General features: G+C 48.7%; 2 protein-coding genes across 2 annotated transcripts in view; one reads left to right on the top strand and one right to left on the bottom strand.

Annotated features, from left to right (window-relative positions):
* Positions 1 to 15484, bottom strand: part of LOC137426995 (tetraspanin-18B) — a 34130-nt gene extending 18646 nt beyond the window's left edge. Inside the window, exons 1-6 of the mRNA XM_068116082.2 lie at positions 15296 to 15484; positions 11291 to 11462; positions 7261 to 7449; positions 7081 to 7158; positions 6808 to 6912; positions 1189 to 1308 (exon numbers count right to left, since the gene is read on the bottom strand). Coding sequence (XP_067972183.2) covers positions 1189 to 1308; positions 6808 to 6912; positions 7081 to 7158; positions 7261 to 7449; positions 11291 to 11458 — 660 coding nt within the window. The 5' untranslated portion in view covers positions 11459 to 11462; positions 15296 to 15484. The remainder of the gene's footprint in view (positions 1 to 1188; positions 1309 to 6807; positions 6913 to 7080; positions 7159 to 7260; positions 7450 to 11290; positions 11463 to 15295) is intronic.
* LOC137426999 (uncharacterized) overlaps positions 1 to 21604 on the top strand; it is a 121733-nt gene that overhangs the window by 4540 nt on the left and 95589 nt on the right. The window lies entirely within an intron of this gene.

Raw genomic sequence — 21604 nt, 5'->3', positions numbered from 1 at the left:
AAACGTCCAATGGGTCTCAGCAATCCAAAGTGTCGAAAGTTACATTGTGATAGTACATAATTAATAGACGTACGTAACTAATAGACAGGATGCCACTGACTTCAAACTACATAATTAATAGATATATCGAAAACTCACCTGGCTGGAGAAGATAATATCGTAGAATGTCTTCTTCAAACAATAACATCTGGCTGCCAGACCTTAAGACCAATCATGTTGAATTTTTTAACACGTATTCCACTTTACGACTAAAACATTACTTTGAATTTCACACTGATCAATGAAGCAGTTCAAGAGATATAATTTTTAAAAAGATTTTCGTTCAATCCAATATAGCCGCCAAACCATGTGACATATGAATTATTCCAGGACAGCCTGGTATACGCAAGGCATGGGGAACATATGTGTGAAGTTTCTCTTTGATCTGTTCAGCCTTTCAGGTGGAGTGGCTTTTTAAAGTTTTGTTCTTCAAAAAATCATAGCCGCCAAACCATGTGACCTATGACGTCATGGTCATGGAACTTTTTGTTCATCATGGGTATGTGATCATGCATGTAATGTTTTGCCTCGATCTGGTTAGCCATTTCGGAGAAAAGGGTTTTTCATGGTTTTTAAGGCTTTTGTGTTAAAACAAATATGGCGGCCGAACCACGTGACCAATGCCATCATTATATATATTTTTTTCTCCACCAATTTATCCCTAGATGACGTTCAAGAAATTTCATCTTCATCGGATAAAGTTTTGTACTTGTCGAATTATGATGTCATAATGGAGGCACCTATAACATCATCATTAACAGTTGTTATTCCCCATGGAGAGTTCCTTACAATGAGCTATGTCTCAATTTTTTCTACGCAGCACTTTCGGAGATATAGAGGTGCAAGGTTTTTTGTTTTTTCCAAGATGGCGCCCATACCATGTGACCTATGGCATCATAATTATCAATAAAAATTCTGCAGGTGGAGGTGCACCTATGATGTAATTTTCCTGTCAATTGGACCAACGGTTGCAGAGAAAATCATATTTATTCAGTGCGGACAAACAGACAAACAAACACACAAACAAACGGACTCAAATGCAATACCCTCTCCTCTGGCGAGGGTAATAATAATAATAATAATAATAATAATAATAATGAATGAAGTGTAATTAACATACCTCTGGCGCACAAATGAATGTGTTATTACCTTTTCAAAAGGCACTTTGCTGTCCTTGGGTAGGCAAACTTGTGGGAAATGCAACCCCGTAAGGTTTTGATACGCCGAGCCTTCAAAATCCTTGTAATAATCGACACCACAGCACTCAAACTGGTGTCCAGGAAAGAGAGGGAGGACGACATGGGGCATTATAAACTAGAGTTAATAGGACACCTTACCATGGGTGTCTTGTGTCATGAGAAAAAGACATTGGAAAGGTCTTTTAAACTCTCAGTTAAACCGAGCACGGTCTATATTTCCTACGAGCCACCATTTTCTCTGAATCTCGTTATTCCCTAACGCTGAGAGCACGGGGGTAAATCATTGGAATATCGCGCCAAAATGGGGTTTGAATTGCGCGCCAAAACCCAACGGTCACCCTGCTTAATTCCCTATAATCTTCCTTTACATGACCCCATAAGTACATAACATTTATCATTTATTAATACACGTTTTTTAAATTTACACTTGGGTTCTATACACCCTTTTCTCTTACATCCACACATGACAGGGACACACACCCTCACTCAGTGTTCGGGTCACGGAGGCACGACTGCCTCACCCGGTGAGCTAGGAGGCCAATGATCCTCACTCTGGATGGTCTGATTGGGTACCCAGGTCTTGTGTATAGCCGGTAAGGCATAGAGTTAAGTTCTGCCTCGTGTCCGTTTTCTTTGCTATAGATATCACAACACTATATTGCTTGAGATTGCTTTGTACATTTTGAGTTGCATTCATCCATTTTGATTACCCGTGCTGTACATTAAAATCCTTGAGTTCCTGCCCCCTTCGCATGATCCTGCATTTCACATTTATCCTTGATTTGTAAATAATAAATTCCTCTTTGAACTCCCTTTTCAAACTGTCCGGGCTCGTCTTTCCTTTCATTAGTTCAGCACTGTTTGCACGTTAGGTTAGACTTGGAGGTTATAATTCCTCACTCGTATGATTCGCTCGTATTCAAGTCTGATGTGCACCAGCGGGAAACTTGGCCACCCTAATACCCAATTAAGTTAAATTGGTGCATAATCGATGGTGCATCCCCAATTGGAAAGCCAGTTGACTCAGGTAAACGGTGGTCAAACGGAGAACCCTGGGGCCATGTGGTAGACCAATTGGCGTTCATGGTTGCCTAGCATCCTGCCGTGACACAAAGTCATTCGTGATCAATGGCCTCAAGCCCGGGAAGTCCGAGGGGGACCAAGGATCCCCTTCATAGTAGATCCCGTGGCCGTAACACTATGTTTGAGTAACGGCCTATCAGGATGCAGCATTGAGAATTGCCCCACTGATGAACGACTGTGCTTGTTGGCTCAAAACCTCATGGTGGTGAAGAGCACAGCATAAGCTTTGTTATAGTATACCAAGCATACTCTCTTTGTGGTCTTGGGTATGGTAGTGTTTCCCAGCCATCACCGGAGTGGTTTGATCGAGTTTAAGGTGGGGCTTGGGACTGAACACCACATACATTACATGTTCCTGTCTTCAAATTGATCATTAACAGACACAACTATATGGAAGTGTGTGTTGTCATGCTGGTTTCACTGTCGGAATGTATCAAAACCAGTAGTGCAGCATTGTCTAAAAGGCACATGCTCCTTTGCTTTGTGGGGGAAAAAGATACAAATTTATGCCTAGGTCACACATAGGCGGATATTTTGGCGACTACCGGCGACTGCCGGCGATCAAGATTTTTCGGCGACTACTGGCGATGTCGGGCGGTCAAATATGGTCAGGCGGCAGTATGGCGACTGCAGGCGGCCACATTGCGCCTGCATTGCGACGACGCCCCGAGTGGGATGGCGACTGTCGAAGATCGACGACGACTGCATTGCGGATGCACGGCGGCAGCGTGGCGACAGTCTGGCGGCTAGATTACGACCGATGGCGGATCGCGGCGACTGCATTGGGGCTGGATGGCGGTTTACTCCGGCGTCCGCAAGACTGCAATAAGACCGCCGGCGATTGGAGACGATTCACACAACTTTCTAAATCTTTATTTCTCTATTTTACATTTCACTTTATTCGTTTCAATGATGTATGACATTGTGGCGGACACAAAAGCCCACTGGCGTGGTGACATCATTCCACGCACGAAGTGGGCGGTGGCCACGCCCGAGGGGTAGGCGTGGCCTCATGATATACACCGGGCGACCAGCCCGTAGGAGTTCAGTGTTACAGTGTAGTCTTACAATAAAGACATTTATATGTTACCGCTTGTCCGCTTCCTCCTTGCTCACAAGCAGCGCGCGTAACGCCGCGCTTTACTGGTGACCCTCGACGTTGGATCTGCCGGAGCGATCCTTCCACACGCGACGCCATCGCCATGGCCGCCTTCGTCAAACTTCCGGAATTTTGGGAGGCTCAGGCCGAAGTCTGGTTCGTCCAGGCCGAAGCCCAATTTCAGCTTCGGCGCCTCACCAACGACGACCTGCGCTACTGCCATGTCGTCGCCTCCCTCGGGCCCGGCACGGCCGCTCGAGTTGTGTCCGTCCTTCGCCACCCACCGGACGGCCACAAGTACGAGGCACTCAAGCGGCTACTCCTAGCCACGTTCGGCCTCACGGACGACGCACGGGCCGATCGCCTCCTGGATCTCCCCGAGCTCGGTGAGACGCGCCCGTCGGTCCGAATGGACCATATGCTGTCACTGTTGGGCGACGAAGCCCCCGGTTCGCTATTCCGGGCGCTTTTCCGTCGCCAACTTCCAGCGCAGGTTCGCCTCGCGTTGGCCGGGACCGGGCTAACGGAACCCCGAGCATTGGCGGCCGAGGCGGACAAGTACTTCGCCGCTTCGGACACGCGGGCGAGCGTTGGCGTGGCCGTCACGGCCTTCGACGCTGATGTTCCACAGCATCATCTTCGACGGCACGGGCGCGACCCTCTTGTGCGACGTCTCCCTCGGGCGTCCTCGCCCCATTGTGCCCACGGGCTGGCAGCGCCAGGTGTTTGACGCCATCCACGGCCTGTCCCACCCGGGCGCGAGGGCCTCCCAAAGGCTGATCGCCGACAAGTTCGTCTGGCATGGCCTCCGGAAGGCCGTCCGCGGCTGGGCCAGGACGTGCCTCGCGTGCCAGCGCGCCAAGGTGCACCGGCACACCCAGGCCCCGTTGGCCCCGTTCACGGTGCCGGAACGCCGGTTTGACCACGTCCACGTGGACCTGGTGGGACCTCTGCCCCCCTCGCGGGGTTTCACCTACGTCCTCACCATGGTGGACCGCACCACCCGGTGGCCGGAGGCCGTGCCCTTGGCGTCGACAACGGCGGCCGATGTCGCGCAGGCTTTCATCGCCACCTGGGTCGCCCGGTTCGGCGCCCCCTCAGACATCTCATCCGACCGCGGCCCCCAGTTCACCTCGGAGCTCTGGGGGGCGGTTGCGCAGGGGCTCGGGGTCCAGCTGCACCGAACCACGGCCTACCACCCCCAGGCTAACGGCCTGTGTGAGCGATTTCACCGCTCATTGAAGGCCGCGCTCCGGGCCACCCTCCGCGACGGCGGCTGGGTCGACAGGCTCCCCTGGGTCCTGCTGGGCCTCCGGACGGCGCCCAAGGAGGACCTGCGCGCATCCGCGGCGGAGTTGGTCTTCGGGCAACCGCTGCGGGTGCCGGGCGAGTTCCTCCCCGACTCCACGGCACCATGGTCCGCGGCACAGCAGCGCTCCGCTCTGCAAGAGACCGCCCAGAGGTTCGCCCCGGTGCCAACGGCATGCCACGGGCACCCACCGACGCACGTCGCCCCGGAGCTTCGCACGGCGGAGTACGTCTTCGTCCGCCACGATGCCCATCGGACACCACTGCGGCCCCCGTACGACGGGCCTTTCCGCGTGCTGGAGACCGGGGCGAAGCACTTCACCCTGGACATCGGCGGTACTCCTGACCGCGTTTCGGTAGACTGCCTCAAGCCGGCCCACCTCGATGTGGACCATCCACCGCCAGTGGCCCGACCCCCACGTCGGGGCCGCCCTCCTGCGGGCGGACCCCCGGCACCGCCCAGCCCCGCCGCCACGGCGCCCCCCGGTCCTGCACCCATCCCAGGGGCAGCCAGGGGCATCCCACCTGGTATCCCTGCACCCCGGACGCCGCCGATCGCCAGGGGGCGCTTCGGCCGGGTCATTCGTCTGCCCCGCAAACTGGCCCTCCAGGTGCGCGGGAATTCTGGGGGGGCGCGTGTGGCGGACACAAAAGCCCACTGGCGTGGTGACATCATTCCACGCACGAAGTGGGCGGTGGCCACGCCCGAGGGGTAGGCGTGGCCTCATGATATACACCGGGCGACCAGCCCGTAGGAGTTCAGTGTTACAGTGTAGTCTTACAATAAAGACATTTATATGTTACCGCTTGTCCGCTTCCTCCTTGCTCACAAGCAGCGCGCGTAACGCCGCGCTTTAACATGAAGCATAAAGATGTTTGATGTACAATAACAAAGTTAATAAAGATGTATCATTGTAATGTAATAATCAAACTTTTCTGCAGGGAGAGAGCATGGAAATAAAGTCCAACAAATTATTTCCACTGGTCCCACGTCCCATAAATAAAGTTTCCAAAGGACCAAAGTCCCAAAAATAAAGTTCCCAAAAGTCCCTAGTCCAAACAATAAAGCCATATCCTTGTCGGCACCACAGGACCTCACTCCACGGTGACCCTCACACCATCCTGTCTTGCCATGGAATCGTGGTATGTCGTAATGCAGTCGCCAGGCAGTCGTATCTTTGTCGCCAATGGCCGTAACTCGGCCGCCACTAGTCCTACTGCTGTCGTCGTCAGTCTCCCATAGCCGCAGGGGAGACGTGGCAGTTCTTCTGTAGTCGATACGCAGCCGCGACAGTGTCGGCCCGTAGTCGGGAAGATGCCGCAGGAAGGCCGTATGGCATTCGCATCTCTGCCGTGCTAGCTGGTGGGGCGATTGCGGAAGACTATGAGCGACTGGGTTGCGGCCGCTTTACGCTCTTATTACGGATACCGACGACAGCATGGCGGTTCCATCACGACAGCATGGCGGATTATTTTCCATTGCGACTGAGCGCGCCGTTTTTAAACATTTTAAAAACTTTTTGGCCCCTTTGCGACTCTTGCCGACTGCAGCCGACCTGGGGAGGATAACCACGACTACAGGCGACCGTCCATTACGGTTTCATTACGATTGTCGGCGGATGGTGGCGATTTTTTCGGTCGCCAGTAGTCGCCGACAAATCCGCCTATGTGTGACCTAGGCATTAAGTTGGGAGTAGTCATTTCAAAATTGTGTGTTGGCCCATTACTTTTGTCAATATAGTGTATAGTATTATAAGTGCATGCGTAGATGTGCAAGCAATAGTTCTGTGTGTATTTTTAGTGCAATTGTTTTTGTAGACCGTCTCCCTCTGTGCCTGCATGAGGATATTCCAGGAAGTAGCATTCCCAGGATACATGTCATGTGGATACTGACAAGCATAGCACTTCCGATGACCAGAATGTGCTATTATTTGGAATCTCATTGTGATGCCATATTTGTTACAGGTCATATTGAGGCATGACGGTCAACACTAAAGTCAATCCATATGAGGAACGTGGAAGTTGTGAGAATACCAGCATAAAAGTTTACGGCTCTGAGAGTCATTGCAAGTACCTCACCATTTTCATTGCACTGTCCCAAGCATTCGTGAAATCCTGGTGATTTGGTGTCCCATACAGATGCACGAGCTCCTCCTTCGATTGACGTCGAACGATCATTTCCATCTTTAGGAACACATGAACAGGGTGATCAACAAAAGGAGCGATCAGATACGGCACTTGTTATGAAATAATGCGCCCACAAATTACAAACGATGGAATAAGTAAGTGGGTAAACAAGCCTAGACGCTTCGACAGTAATCCGAGGAGAGTAAAAGCTTTGCTGGTGCTCACATTGCCTTCGAAGACCAGAGCCAGGGGTCCGCCCATAATGTACGGAGTGAAGAGCAACACTGGCACCATGAAGCAGTACTGCAGACAGCGAAAAACACAGTTCGTTAATCTATAATATGCCGATAAAGTTTCCAGTTGTATTTCAATATTTCGAAATGTACGGCTGGCTGTCTGTCTCACCAATATCAACAGCATACGATGCTCCCGGTGTCCGCCGAAGAGTCCAATCAGCGCTAGCGCAACTCCAGGAACCCCCACGCCGAAGCACAGGTACTCGAGACATTTTGGCGAATGGCCTAAATAGACCACCTCGACCCAAGGACGCATGTGAAGCCAAATCCCGAGGCCAATTATAGCCACACTTGCCACCTGTGAACAAAATGCAAATGAAATTCGTCGTTAGAGGATGAAATCGTTTTAAAGGTGTCGAGTCGTAGACTGACAGGTGAGTATTCGAACCTGGCATAACCATTAAAACACTTACCTAACCCACGTATCAGCATTTGACACTTTCAATGGACTTGGCAATGTGGATATGAGTAGAGTTAAAACCCAAGTGCAGCTTGTTTATTTTGCTTTGATAATTCAACGTACAATGAAAAAACAATGTCAAATGTACTTGCGATGGCATCTGGAAATCTCGGCTTTTTAGGCCTTTGCATTCCTGAGATATAGAACATACAGTAAGCTGGTATACCACTACGTTGATGATGTCATGTCAGCGTCGCTGTTAGGATTCGTTGTTGCGTCGCACTCCAGTTTGAACAAACTCCCTCACTCTCTTCAATCCCACTCCTCCCTCCAGGTCTTTAAAACAGCTGTTCACCACCATCGCTTATCTTCCCCTTCCAAAACCTTGATCTTTTCTACCCCCACTAATTCACCCCAGATCCACTTTTCTGAAATACTGACATATTTCCTGGAAGTCCTAGCTGTGTCTGTGTTTTTTTTTTTTTACCTCTCCCACCCTCCACCCCCCTTCCCACGCCTCCTCCCCCCCCCCCCAAGCCTTCTCCCTCCCACAGATCTCCCGATGTCCCTGCTCTCAAATGTTGTACTTGTGTGCTTCCCCCTCTCTCCCCATCTTGTCTCCCGCTCCCTTTATTGTGTCTTATGTGTTTTTTTTGGTCAATAATGTTAGCTCTTACACGAGCCTCGATCTTGTATACAAAAAAACACAAAAACTGTGCTACAAAGGTACTCGCAAAGTTTCCACTTTCTATGGAATTGCGTTGCCGAGATATAGAACGTAGAACAAATTATTTGGAATATCAATTCGCTGATGACGTCATCTGTGACGTCGCTCGGAAAGACAACGTAATTACTTATCTGAGACACTTAACATTGAAGATCTGCACAAAGCAAGTTTCACATTCCTCATGGCCGTGTCATCACCTTCGTACTCGAACCTGATACTTTATGGATAGAATGAGGTACAATTGCATCAAAATCGAATCACCTTTTCCTTGACTTACCTTGAGGAGGTGTGTGAAATATTAACTTTGTACGACCAAGTGTTTATCTTATTACCCTCTTATTACCCCATGAACTCCATCTCTTTCCCACACTCGATATCCGATGGTGTCAAGTGCAAGCGAAACTGCCGTCCTGGCGACCTGAGCACACTGTCATTTGGAGGACGTTTCAAGCACGATGGTCCCGTGGTATGGAAAACCAGTCTTGGTAAGGCCTGGAGTTGGACTGCATCGGCGCATGAAATGATGACTTTTCTCAACCGAATGTTCAGAGTTATTTCTGCTAACCACCATGGGAAACTCGTTTTGGACGTGAGCCCTTCTTCAAAGCAAGGCTTGCTTCCCGTACAACAGCCACACAGTGGACGTGAAGGAAACAGATTTTCAAAGTGAGTAAATTCGTTGCTGAATTTAATGGAAGAGGTTTTGTGAAGTAAATACGAAAATGGGATGTTGGAATGCGAGCGGAACAGCCATTTCCTGTGGTTCAGCGATTCTATCAAATCGTATTTTAAAATATTTTTTATCAAGAAGGTCTGCAGGAGCGTATTCACACAACACGTGGAGGATAAGCGGCGATCAGGAGACATCAATTTGCCTTTACACCAATTGCGAGGACGTTACTAAGCATCGGACGGATCGGCACAGCGAACGGGATTTGAACCTGGGATCGGGATTTGAACCTGGGATCGGGATTTGAACCTGGGATCGGGATTTGAACCTGGGATCGGGATTTGAACCTGGGATCGGGATTTGAACCTGGGATCGGGATTTGAACCTGGGATCGGGATTTGAACCTGGGATCGGGATTTGAACCTGGGATCGGGATTTGAACCTGGGATCGGGATTTGAACCTGGGATCGGGATTTGAACCTGGGATCGGGATTTGAACCTGGGATCTGGATTTGAACCTGGGATCGGGATTTGAACCTGGGATCGGGATTTGAACCTGGGATCGGGATTTGAACCTGGGATCGGGATTTGAACCTGGGATCGGGATTTGAACCTGGGATCGGGATTTGAACCTGGGATCGGGATTTGAACCTGGGATCGGGATTTGAGCCTGGGATCGGGATTTGAGCCTGGGATCGGGATTTGAACCTGGGATCGGGATTTGAACCTGGGATCGGGATTTGAACCTGGGATCTGGATTTGAACCTGGGATCGGGATTTGAACCTGGGATCGGGATTTGAACCTGGGATCGGGATTTGAACCTGGGATCTGGATTTGAACCTGGGATCGGGATTTGAACCTGGGATCGGGATTTGAACCTGGGATCGGGATTTGAACCTGGGATCGGGATTTGAACCTGGGATCGGGATTTGAACCTGGGATCGGGATTTGAACCTGGGATCGGAATTTGAACCTGGGATCGGGATTTGAACCTGGGATCGGGATTTGAACCTGGGATCGGGATTTGAGCCTGGGATCGGGATTTGAGCCTGGGATCTGGATTTGAACCTGGGATCGGGATTTGAACCTGGGATCGGAATTTGAACCTGATATCGGGATTTGAACCTGGGATCGGGATTTGAACCTGGGATCGGGATTTGAACCTGGGATCGGGATTTGAACCTGGGATCGGGATTTGAACCTGGGATCGGGATTTGAACCTGGGATCGGGATTTGAACCTGGGATCGGGATTTGAACCTGGGATCGGGATTTGAACCTGGGATCGGGATTTGAGCCTGGGATCGGGATTTGAACCTGGGATCGGGATTTGAGCCTGGGATCGGGATTTGAGCCTGGGATCGGGATTTGAACCTGGGATCGGGATTTGAACCTGGGATCGGGATTTGAACCTGATATCGGGATTTGAACCTGGGATCGGGATTTGAACCTGGGATCGGGATTTGAACCTGGGATCGGGATTTGAACCTGGGATCGGGATTTGAACCTGGGATCGGGATTTGAGCCTGGGATCGGGATTTGAACCTGGGATCTGGATTTGAACCTGGGATCGGGATTTGAACCTGGGATCGGGATTTGAGCCTGGGATCGGGATTTGAGCCTGGGATCGGGATTTGAACCTGGGATCGGGATTTGAACCTGGGATCGGGATTTGAACCTGATATCGGGATTTGAACCTGGGATCGGGATTTGAACCTGGGATCGGGATTTGAACCTGGGATCGGGATTTGAACCTGGGATCGGGATTTGAACCTGGGATCGGGATTTGAACCTGGGATCGGGATTTGAACCTGGGATCGGGATTTGAACCTGGGATCGGGATTTGAGCCTGGGATCGGGATTTGAACCTGCGATCGGGATTTGAACCTGGGATCGGGATTTGAACCTGGGATCGGGATTTGAACCTGGGATCGGGATTTGAACCTGGGATCGGGATTTGAACCTGGGATCGGTATTTGAACCTGGGATCGGGATTTGAACCTGAGATCGGGATTTGAACCTGGGATCGGGATTTGAACCTGGGATCGGGATTTGAACCTGGGATCGGGATTTGAACCTGGGATCGGGATTTGAACCTGGGATCGGGATTTGAACCTGGGATCGGGATTTGAACCTGGGATCGGGATTTGAACCTGGGATCGCAGCATTGTGAGCGTCTACCTCTCAAACCCTAAAAACCAATTACTAATGATAAACCACTCTTGCTGTTGACTGTCCTAAACAGGCCAAGCCTTCCCATTTGCATCCAAGCAAAAGCTCCTTCACTACAATGACTAAAATGATGCAGAAATTGAAAGGTAGGCGAGATAAAAGAAAACTTACCATAAGTATGGAAGCAAGCGCCATTAGGGAGTATTTAAAAAACTTGTGCAAGGTCATGGAGAGAATGCACTTCACAAAGCTGGACACGATGCGCCCGACGCTGCTGAGCATGGAGCAGATGAACATGGCGAGTTGGCCGAATCGACTCACGGTATCCACAGTTCCCATCGTGCTGCGAGAAGGAGAAAGAGATATATACATATGTTCTGTTTCACAATATGTGTGTGCCTGTAGAAGAAAGTCATGTGAACAGTCATACAGAAGAATGCAGGACAAGCCAAATACAAATCGATTTGACCAATCAAAGATCGAGACAAAGGTGCCGGTGCTCTCCCTGCAGACCAAACGAAACACTCTGCATTACTGTCGCCATTTCTCTCTCTCTCGAATTCAACTAACTCAGCCATCAAACCTTCTCCTTCAAGTCACTGTCATAAAACCCGTAGGCCCATCACTCAATTGATCCAAACCGGCAGGCAAGTGCCTTCCAAACTTGGCTTTATTCGCAAAGTTGCACAAAACAACCTGTAAATGGCTACTTTCATTTCTTTATTTATTTATTACCTCCGCCAGCAAAGGTGGATGGAGGTTATGTTTACCTTCGCAAAAGCGGAAGGTTATGTTTTGATCGCTGTGTATTTATTTGTATGTCTGTGTGTGTGTGTGTATGTTATTCACATAACTCAAAAAGTATTCAACCGAATTGCATGAAATTTGGTGGGATGATTGGTTATTATACGGGACACATTTGATTAGATTTTGGGAGCAATCGGGTCAAAGGTCAAGGTCAAGGTCACGAAAAGGTCAAAATCGTATTTTTACCATAGCTGCGGCGAAGGTATGCGCTCTACCGAGTGCCCGTTCTAGTTTCACCTCTGTCTCTCGGTGTGTCCGTTTGTGAACAAGATATCTCAAAAAGCTGTGGACGGATTCGGACAAAATTTGGTAGAGAGGTAGCACGTGTGACAAGGACGAAACGATTAGATTTTGGTGAAGATCCGGATTCGGATCCGGCTACTAGAATTTTTAATTGATTCTTCACCATTGAGTGATCGGGCTAAAACCAGCATATAGCAGGCTATCTCAAAAAGTTATGGATGGATTTGGACGAAACTTGGTGGACAGTTTGTGTATGTGACAAGGAAGAATCGATTCAATTTTGGTGAAGATCTGAATATGGATTCGGATATGAGAATTATTTAATTTTTAAGTGATCCACCATTGCGAAATAGGGCCAAAAACGATACTTAGCAGGATATCTCAAAAAGTTATGGATGGATTTGGACGAAACTTGGTGGACAGTTTGTGTATGTGACAAGGAAGAATCCATTCAATTTTGGTGAAGATCTGAATATGGATTCGGATTATGAGAATTATTTAATTTTTAAGTGATCCACCATTGCGAAATAGGGCCAAAAACGATACTTAGCAGGATATCTCAAAAAGTTATGGATGGATTTGGACGAAACTTGGTGGACAGTTTGTGTGTGTGACAAGGAAGAATCCATTCAATTTTGGTGAAGATCTGAATATGGATTCGGATTATGAGAATTATTTAATTTTTAAGTGATCCACCATTGCGAAATAGGGCCAAAAACGATACTTAGCAGGATATCTCAAAAAGTTATGGATGGATTTGGACGAAACTTGGTGGACAGTTTGTGTGTGTGACAAGGAAGAATCGATTCAATTTTGTTGCAGATCCGGATTCGGATCCGGCTAGTAGAATTGTTTAAGTGATTCTTCACCATTGGGAGATACAGCCAAAAACGATACATAGCAGGATATCTCAAAAAGTTATGGATGGATGATTTTAATTAAATGTGATTCTGTATTGTGATTTCTGGTCTACTCTGGGATACAAAACGTAAACTGTTCACCTGGCAGAAGTATACTCTCTACTGAGTGCCGTTCTACAGACTTGGCATTTAATATGGAATATTTTTATTCTTGACTTGGGTTTATTTTTCTGAACTCGGTATATCAATCTGGTGAGTTTCTTTTACACTTTGGTGATTTATTTGTTAAAAGAACCATGTCACTGATTGTCTGTCGCAGCAAGAAGTCAACAACAGGATTATATCACAGGTGGCGTGACAAAATGTACGGACAGGTACATTTGATGATTGGCTTCACAGTCAGGTATATAAGGGTTGTTGCGTTCTGTATTAGTGGAAAACAACTGCTGCACGTCTCCAAAAGTTATTGCCGCTTCCTCTGGAGATGGTCCGTCAACTCGACAATGCTGTTTGTCATGGAGTGGTGGCTTTACGAAATTCCGGCATGAAACAGCGTGCTATTGCTCGGCAGTATGGCATCACTCAAGGTCAGGTGTCAAAGATCCTGAAACGAAATGCTCAGAGGGGTGTCCCTACGCCAATACCGAGGCTAGGACGTCCCCGCAGAACCACAAGGAGGGATGATCGCCAGCTGCACCGGTTAAGCCGCAATGGCCGTACCAAGTCAGCTAATCGGCTTCGGGCTGAGTGGCAGCAACTGACAAATGTGCCTGTATCCAGAAGGCTAGTCGACCAACGACTGGTTCAAGCAGGCTATCGTGCCAGGCGTCCCCTGAGAAAGCCACGCCTGACCAGACAACACCACCAGCGCCGATTGCAGTGGGCCAGAGAGCACCGCCAATGGCAGCCAGGACACTGGAATCACGTGATCTTCAGTGACGAGTCTAGATTTCTGGTCTATCGTCAAGATGGCCGCGTCCGAGTGCGCAGCCAAGTGCATGATGCTTACAACAAAGATTGTATAGTGCCAAGAGTCCAAGCTGGAGGTGGTGGGGTGACCATTTGGGCTGCTTTTCATGCAGGGGGCAAAACTGACCTGGTTGTTCTGAATGGAAACCTGAACCAGTTCAAGTACAGGGCCATTCTGGAAGAAACATTGCTTCCATTTGCTCGTGCAGCCTTTCGAGGAAACTTTTTCCAAGATGACAATGCACGGCCTCATCGTGCTCGCATGATCCAACACTTTCTTGCTGACCGTGGTGTAGAGCATATGGAGTGGCCTGCCATGTCCCCGGATATGAATCCGACAGAGAACTTGTGGGCAGAATTAACGCGTCAAATCGACCACTTGGACCAACAGCCTGCATCTGTGCGTGAATTGCAGCAGGCTATTGTCACTGCATGGCAAGCGATTCCTGTCCAAACCTTGGCAAATCTCGTTAACAGTATGCCTCGACGTGTACGTGCTCTCCTGAATGCTCGTGGGGGTTACACGAAGTACTGAACTGTAATTTTACTGTCCATAATCCCAGTCGTAATTTAACTTTTGTTTTTGTTGAAAAAATTTTTGGCTAATGTGCAAAATAAAGAGATACTTCTGGAAAACGTACAGAAGTTTAACACAGTACTGTCCGTGAATTGAGTTCGATATCAGTTCACATCACTTTCAAGGATCAATTTATTTGCTTCGAAATGTCAAATGTGGTTTTTGTTTCTTTTAAAGGTCACATTAACAAAATCTAGAATAATTTCAACATAATTCCAATGAACTTTTGGTTCTAAGACATCTTGAAAAGTAAGTTCACCCCCACAAAAAAAATATTCCATATTAAATGCCAAGTCTGTAGTTTGTTACTGTTGTTCCCATTACATATCCTGGGAAAGAGAACATTGACCAAAAGTCGCTCCTCATATTTACTGGACAATTCTAAATCCAGAAAGCATCAAGCTCACACTGCACTTCATGCTGTCTGGTGGACCACCTCACAGACGCTCAAAGGAATTCGTGAGTCTCACCTTCTCCTATACCCTTACACCTCATCCACGAACCCCTTCATTGTACTGGAAATGTATCGAAAGATTTTCTTTCTGACTTTATTTTTCCCTCTTTCAACTAGATCCTAAAACTCGCGTTCGGAGTCTCCGCGGCACTTCCTTGTGTGTGTATACAATATGATCGACCTGTTCCCCCGGCGCGCACCATTGTCGTGGATGCTGCTGTCTAGAAACCGATTGTGTGATTAAAGTTATTTACGGGAACACGAACCTGGTTTCTTGGAGCACTCCGGAAATGATCTTGCTGCGACAAACAAGCGACGACAAACAAGCGACGACAACCAGCGGGGGTAAGATTCGAAGAGTAACAAGAAAAACCACCTTGAACTCACACACAACTGAACACGGGGCTTTCCAGATATTTACGTCATCGCATCATGTTTATTAACGAGGGTAGCACGTAGAGGATGGCCTTAAGGCTCCGCCCCTCATGTTTATTAACTTGGTATCATATCAAGGATGGCCTTAAGGCTCCGCCCCTCATGTTTATTAATTAGGGTATCACGTCAAGGATGGCCTAAGGCTCCGCCCCTCATGTTTATTAACTTGGGTATCATATCAAGGATGGCCTTAAGGCTCCGCCCCTCATGTTTATTAACTTGGGTATCATGTCAAGGATGGCCTTAAGTCTCCGCCCCTCATGTTTATTTACGAGCTGAGGGCAAGACCGCGTCCAAAATGGGATGCTGGAGGCTGGCTGAATAAGAAACGGCGTCATTTCTTCGATGTTACGTCACTAGTCACTTGCGACCGGTAATCTACGTATTCAGTGATCACTTTGAATGTTTTTTTTTGTCAATCAAATACCGTACTTGCATTTTTTGCGGATTTGTAACCTTAATTTACCCATTTCAGTAAAATTAATGAACCCATTGATCCCGGAAACAAAGAAGATTCAGGCTGGGTGTGTTCCATATACCAAGCAGCTTGCGATCGCTCGCCAAGCTTCCCTTTCCTTATCAATCGTTTAATCTGAGTGCTGGCTTGGGTGCTTAAGCCGCTTGACGAGCGCTCTACAAGCTGATTGGTAACGGAACACATCCACGATTTGACGCTCAGTATTTAAACAAGACCGAAAGTCTAACAGCGGCGTAGTCGGGCTTGTAAAATATCATAAACCACAAACACACATTATTCGCTTTTCAAACAGTTGCTAACGCTGTTTATAACATAAAACAAAGAAATTTCGAGGGATCTGTGAGGTAAGTTTTACTTGCAGAACTGAGGGAAGATCTACTACAATCAATTTACCCCACAAAGATTGGGTTAATACAGGTAACATGCTATCAAAAAACCGAGGCGAGTGCCTTATTTTCCGCGGTTGTTAGTACCATACACCGCTTATATTGATTCATGAACCATACACCGCTCAATCCATTAACTATGTATTCATCACATTGGGATTAAAGTGTTATGGTCATATTTACGATATTATTAACTCACCTGGAACAGAGTCCTGGGAGCTTATGCGATGGCGCGTCGTCCGTCCATCAGTCAATCTGTAAACACTTGAAACTTATTCACCGAAACCGCTGACGGGATTGCAACGAAATTTGGCACAAATGATATTTGTTGTGTTGTGACTAAAGTTTGTTTACGGAATTTAAAAAAAATCGGGGTCTAAGGAGGTCTACCGGGGTCAAAGTGCATCCAGGTTTGACCACCAAAAATAGGAACTTGCTTTTTTCTCTGAAACTACACACACTATTTCGATGAAACTTCACCACAAAGTTCAACATCCATGATATACTGAGTGTATGTTCACTGCACGAAGAAAGTCGAAGTTTAAAAGGGTCTATGGGGGGGGGGGGGTAAAAGTGGGTCCAGGTTTGGCCCCCCAAAATAGGAATTTGCTTTTTTTCTCTGAAACTACACACAATATTTCAATGAAACTTGACCACAACCTTCATCACCCGTGATGTACCAAAGTTTGTTCACGGCATTTAAAAAAAAAAAAATCGGCCCTGAGGGGGTGCATGTGGTGGGTTGCCCCCCAAAATAGGTATTTTTTGGGATCGTTTAAAGTCATGAATATTGTTACTGATCGCGGTTTAGATGTTATTTTACCGAGCGGTTTGGTATTACCGCGACCTAACAGTTACTCCCCAATTAGAACCCAAACGTTGGCCGGATCGCACCGCAGCTGCTCAATGAGGGAAAAGACAAAAACGACGAATGCAAAGAGGAAAACGAAGGCAAAGAAAGGTTTGGAAATACTACCGAATTTATTGACTATTTACACACAAGCAAAAAGAAAGCAGTCACGTTTATTTACAAGCACATAAGACGCAGGTGACACAGGGAAAATACTAGCTTATCTACAGACTTAACTTATTCCCAGGACAGAACAAACAGAACAAACTCACGTCCACAAGAAGGATGGAAAGGCAGGAGGTGGATGGCTGGAGGGAGAGGGAGGTCCAAGGGGGTCCCGCAGCTCAACCGGCGCGTTTAGCAGCCGCCGTTCCTTTACGGTCCTGCTCCAAACCGCCGTCCAGGCCCCAAGTGGCTGTGGGGTGTTGATGCTGCTGTGGCCTCCGCCGCTTTCCCAGGACTTGTCTGACGCGTCTGGTCCAAACCCTCAACTCTTTCTTGGTTCACTCACTCCTCACCACCGACTCCTCACCGCAACCAACGCAACCACTGACCGCCACCACCGACTCCTCACCGCAACCAACTGACCACCGACTCCACTGACTGACTCTTCACGACTCTCTCTCTTGGTGACCAACTCTCTTGCTTCCTGCGTGCGCGCCTTTATAACGCCTCCGGCGATTAAACCGCCGGCCTTTTTGGACACGCCCATCGGGGTGCTCACCTCGGCCCTGGTTGGTCGCGCGACCCTCTGGCTCCGCCCTTGATGATGACGGGCGGGCACGCCTTTCTTCTCCGATTCGAGCACATGGTCAATGGTGGTTTGGGAGGGGAGGTAATATGGGCAATCGAGGCTCGGCAATGACGAGAGGGGATGTGAAGGAAATGGGGATTTTGGGGATGGGAATGAAAGGGGATCTATTCTCTTTCACTGGTGCAATGGAGTACTTCAATTAATGGGAGACACAGCCTTACCCTAAAACACAGAATAAGAGATAACTATCAACAGGGGTATTCTATTACTTGGCTGACGTGTGTGCTTGTGGACTAATTATGGGATGCCCTTTCACCTTTACACAGCTCCGGAGGTAGGGGGGCGCAGAATAAACAATAATAATAATAGTACAGCACACAATCAAAAAATATACAGTCCTCATCTCCGCAACACTGCACCCTCCTCCTCTTAGGCACGTCCCGGGCCTACAACTTTTATTTTTAGTGTGACACGTAGGTGTAGTTCCCTCTACTTTTAACCTGACCCTGAGTGCGACAGTTTTAAAACATAAATAAATGTGTCCCGCTGCTCCATTGCACCCTGCCTAACAGACTTACGCCCACAGTTAACCGAATTGCGGAATGGTCTTCAAACTATACACTGACGGTGGGAAGCATTATTTACAATGACGCTATTTTTATTTACAAAACTAACCCAGGACCTGTGATTGTTCTTTCTGGGGGGGGGGGAGACAGTCTGCTCTGCATCAATGCACCATGAAAGCACCCAAAACCGCACCAATACACACCCAAGCACCAATCGGTGCAGTCATCACTGTTCATCAGTGTTCAATGAATAAAAATAAAATCAACAACCCCTAACCCTGCAGGTGATCTCTTGCTCTTCGGCTCCCTCTGCTGGTTATTATTATTTCTTCCAGTTGTTGTCTTTTCCTTTATTTTCTTACTGGCGGCCTATTTGAACTGAAAAATGCACCCAATGTGTCCTTTTTATTTGATTTTATTTATAGCCCACAGGGCCGACTAGTGTGGTTCACCTGTGGGGCATCGGTGCCCTGTGGCCAAGGTCCGCCAGCAAGATTTCGGGCCCTCATGGCCGGTTCCAGCAGAGGGGCCATGCCCCAACCCATGGGGTCCATAAGTGGTGCTCGGCCACAGGCATGTGGTCCATAATGTGGTGCATCGATGCAGACAGCTGGTTCTGGGAATTTCGGGCGCACAATGGCCGACCCACGCACGCTCCCCTCGGCACCCAATGGCGCACAGGTCATGTGGGAGACAAAAGGGGAAAGACAATTGAGCGAGGGGTAAGGTCACAAGGGTACACATCAATAAGGCAATGCAAGGCGAAATGCGTACGGAGGGCGAAGTGAGAAAGCTCGTCCCTACCGTATGTCACCCCCCTGTCACCTACCCTACCCTTGCCCTTACCCCATATGTACAAAAATCTACACATTTACAAATTCGTCACTACTGTCACGTCTTCCCCATATTTCCCCTATACCAAATTCGTCTCCACAATCCCTCTACTTCAAAATTTGCCATCACCAAATTCATCATCAATCCTCATAAGGAGGCAGAGATGGAATTACGCACAATGTCACACCCACGTCATGATGCGTCTCACAATCCAAACATTTGCATCATAAAAAATAATCAAAACATGGCATGGTGTGGAGTACCTATCACCTCAGGTGAGTGGATGCAGATGGTGCGAGGAGACTTCATCCTAACTACTTTCTAAATGACATTAACACACTTTACACTACCCGGGGTCTCTCCCTGCCAATCCATTGGCCAACTTACACTATGGGTTCTAAAAACCAATTCCCATTGACCAAACTGTGGTGCTTCTCAATTTGGGGTCTCACTCCCCCGATTCATCTCCCGGTGCCTTCGCACAATTTCTGGGCTGTGACGTGTAGCTCTCCCAGCAGGTCTACCCACCTGCACACCTCCACCACTGCAGTTGCCACCCGAGCTTACCTAGCTCCTCACCCTAACCTAACTAACTGGGGAAGGCCCTCTCCTGGCTCTGTCACCCCTTGGTGCCCTCTGGCACTGGGCTACCCGGGTCCGTCCTCCGGATCCTCGGGCCCCATCCACAACTACCGGCTCCCAGAGCCCACCTGCGGCCTCACCTGGCCGACATCCTCACAGTGGTGGAGCGCCCAACCAACTACACACACTAACAGGCTACACGCCCAGCCATTTCCACAACACTAATGCACCCATCCAAAGACCATTCTTTCACCCGCACCACAGATGCCAATATCCAACCACAATTTACCTGTACCCTCTACCTAACACTTACACTACCCGCCCCAGGTATCCGTGATGGGGGTCCACTCTTCCCCCATTCACACCTTCGCACCATCCACTCCACTCCACAATTTCCACCATACTCACTCCACGACCATCCATTCCAATACTCCATACCATTTATTCCACACTCCATGTATTCCACACAACCACATACACCTGTTGTTGCACACCTGTGCAATCATACCTGGTGCCACCTGCACCCTCCTCCTCTTCTTGGACCAGTTGGTCAACACAACACACATCACCATCACTCACTCATACACTGCTCCACACACCTGTTCAGTTGCACACCTGTGCAATCACACCTGTTCAATCACACCTGTTCAATCCTCAAACACACGGCATCATCTCAGCTAACTACTCCCCTCTGAAACTTGCGCTTCCCAGTCGTCCCTTTAAACTATTGCGCTCCCACGTCATTATCATCCACACTAAACTACCTGCGTCCCCACTACAGGTATCAGTCACTAACTAACCTTAACGTTACCTACTGTCATCTTCGCTAGATCCCTATCAATATAACCAAGCCCTCCCTGGCTCGGTTGTCATAGCCACCCCATAAACTATTGCGCATTTGCCCCACTTTTGTGAGGGATGACAGAGTTGCCATCCCACCACATCGGGCATCTCCCACTACCAATTTTGCACATCAAATTTCAACAAATCAAAAATTTGCCAATCACTACCCATCATCTGCCAATCATTACTGCCAATCCTTTGCCAATCATCAAATTTTGTTTTTTTCTAATTTCGGGGCCAAAACACTATCCTCATCACCCGTCTACTTATTACATCCTCTCGGTGCGCCAATTCACGTCTACAGCCCGGCTTCGTACAGCCGAGCAATGAACGCGGGTCGTTTTGTGCCAGCGGCTGGATACGTCCCGCATTCGGGGCAGGGACGGGGGCTTACCCGGGCCGAGATCCCACGCACCACCTCGGCGTGGAGCCATCCAATGTCCCGATCTCGACCTGCCGGCACGTCTCAATAGAAAGTGGTCGCCATGACGACCCTTCCTATCGGGCTGCCCGCTCCGCCTAGTGGAGCCCGGACGCGGCCGTTCCAAGCGAGGCACAGCGTGGATCGCGTACGGCGGTTCTTTCGAAACCGCCGTGGTTCGGATCCCCGCTGGTCCTCGCGGCACGCGAAGCTGCCCGACGCGCACCGAGGGCCCGATTCGGCTATAAGTCGTTCTAACCTCTAACCCGGTTACCGTCGATGCCTCACCTGGATGCTTATACGCATACGCTACCCCTTTCTTGCTCATACATGCAGCCGTTTCCATGCTCCTCGTCGTACCTTTTCTTACACACCTCGGTACACTCATTCCGCTCACCGACTTGGTCACACACCTGACCACCGAAC

Source organism: Myxine glutinosa, chromosome 5 (genome assembly GCF_964187855.1).
Source record: "Myxine glutinosa chromosome 5, kmMyxGlut1.1, whole genome shotgun sequence".
Taxonomy (NCBI): domain Eukaryota; kingdom Metazoa; phylum Chordata; class Myxini; order Myxiniformes; family Myxinidae; genus Myxine; species Myxine glutinosa.
The sequence above is the reverse complement of the archived record's forward strand: the minus strand, read 5'-3'. Positions and strand labels throughout refer to the sequence as shown.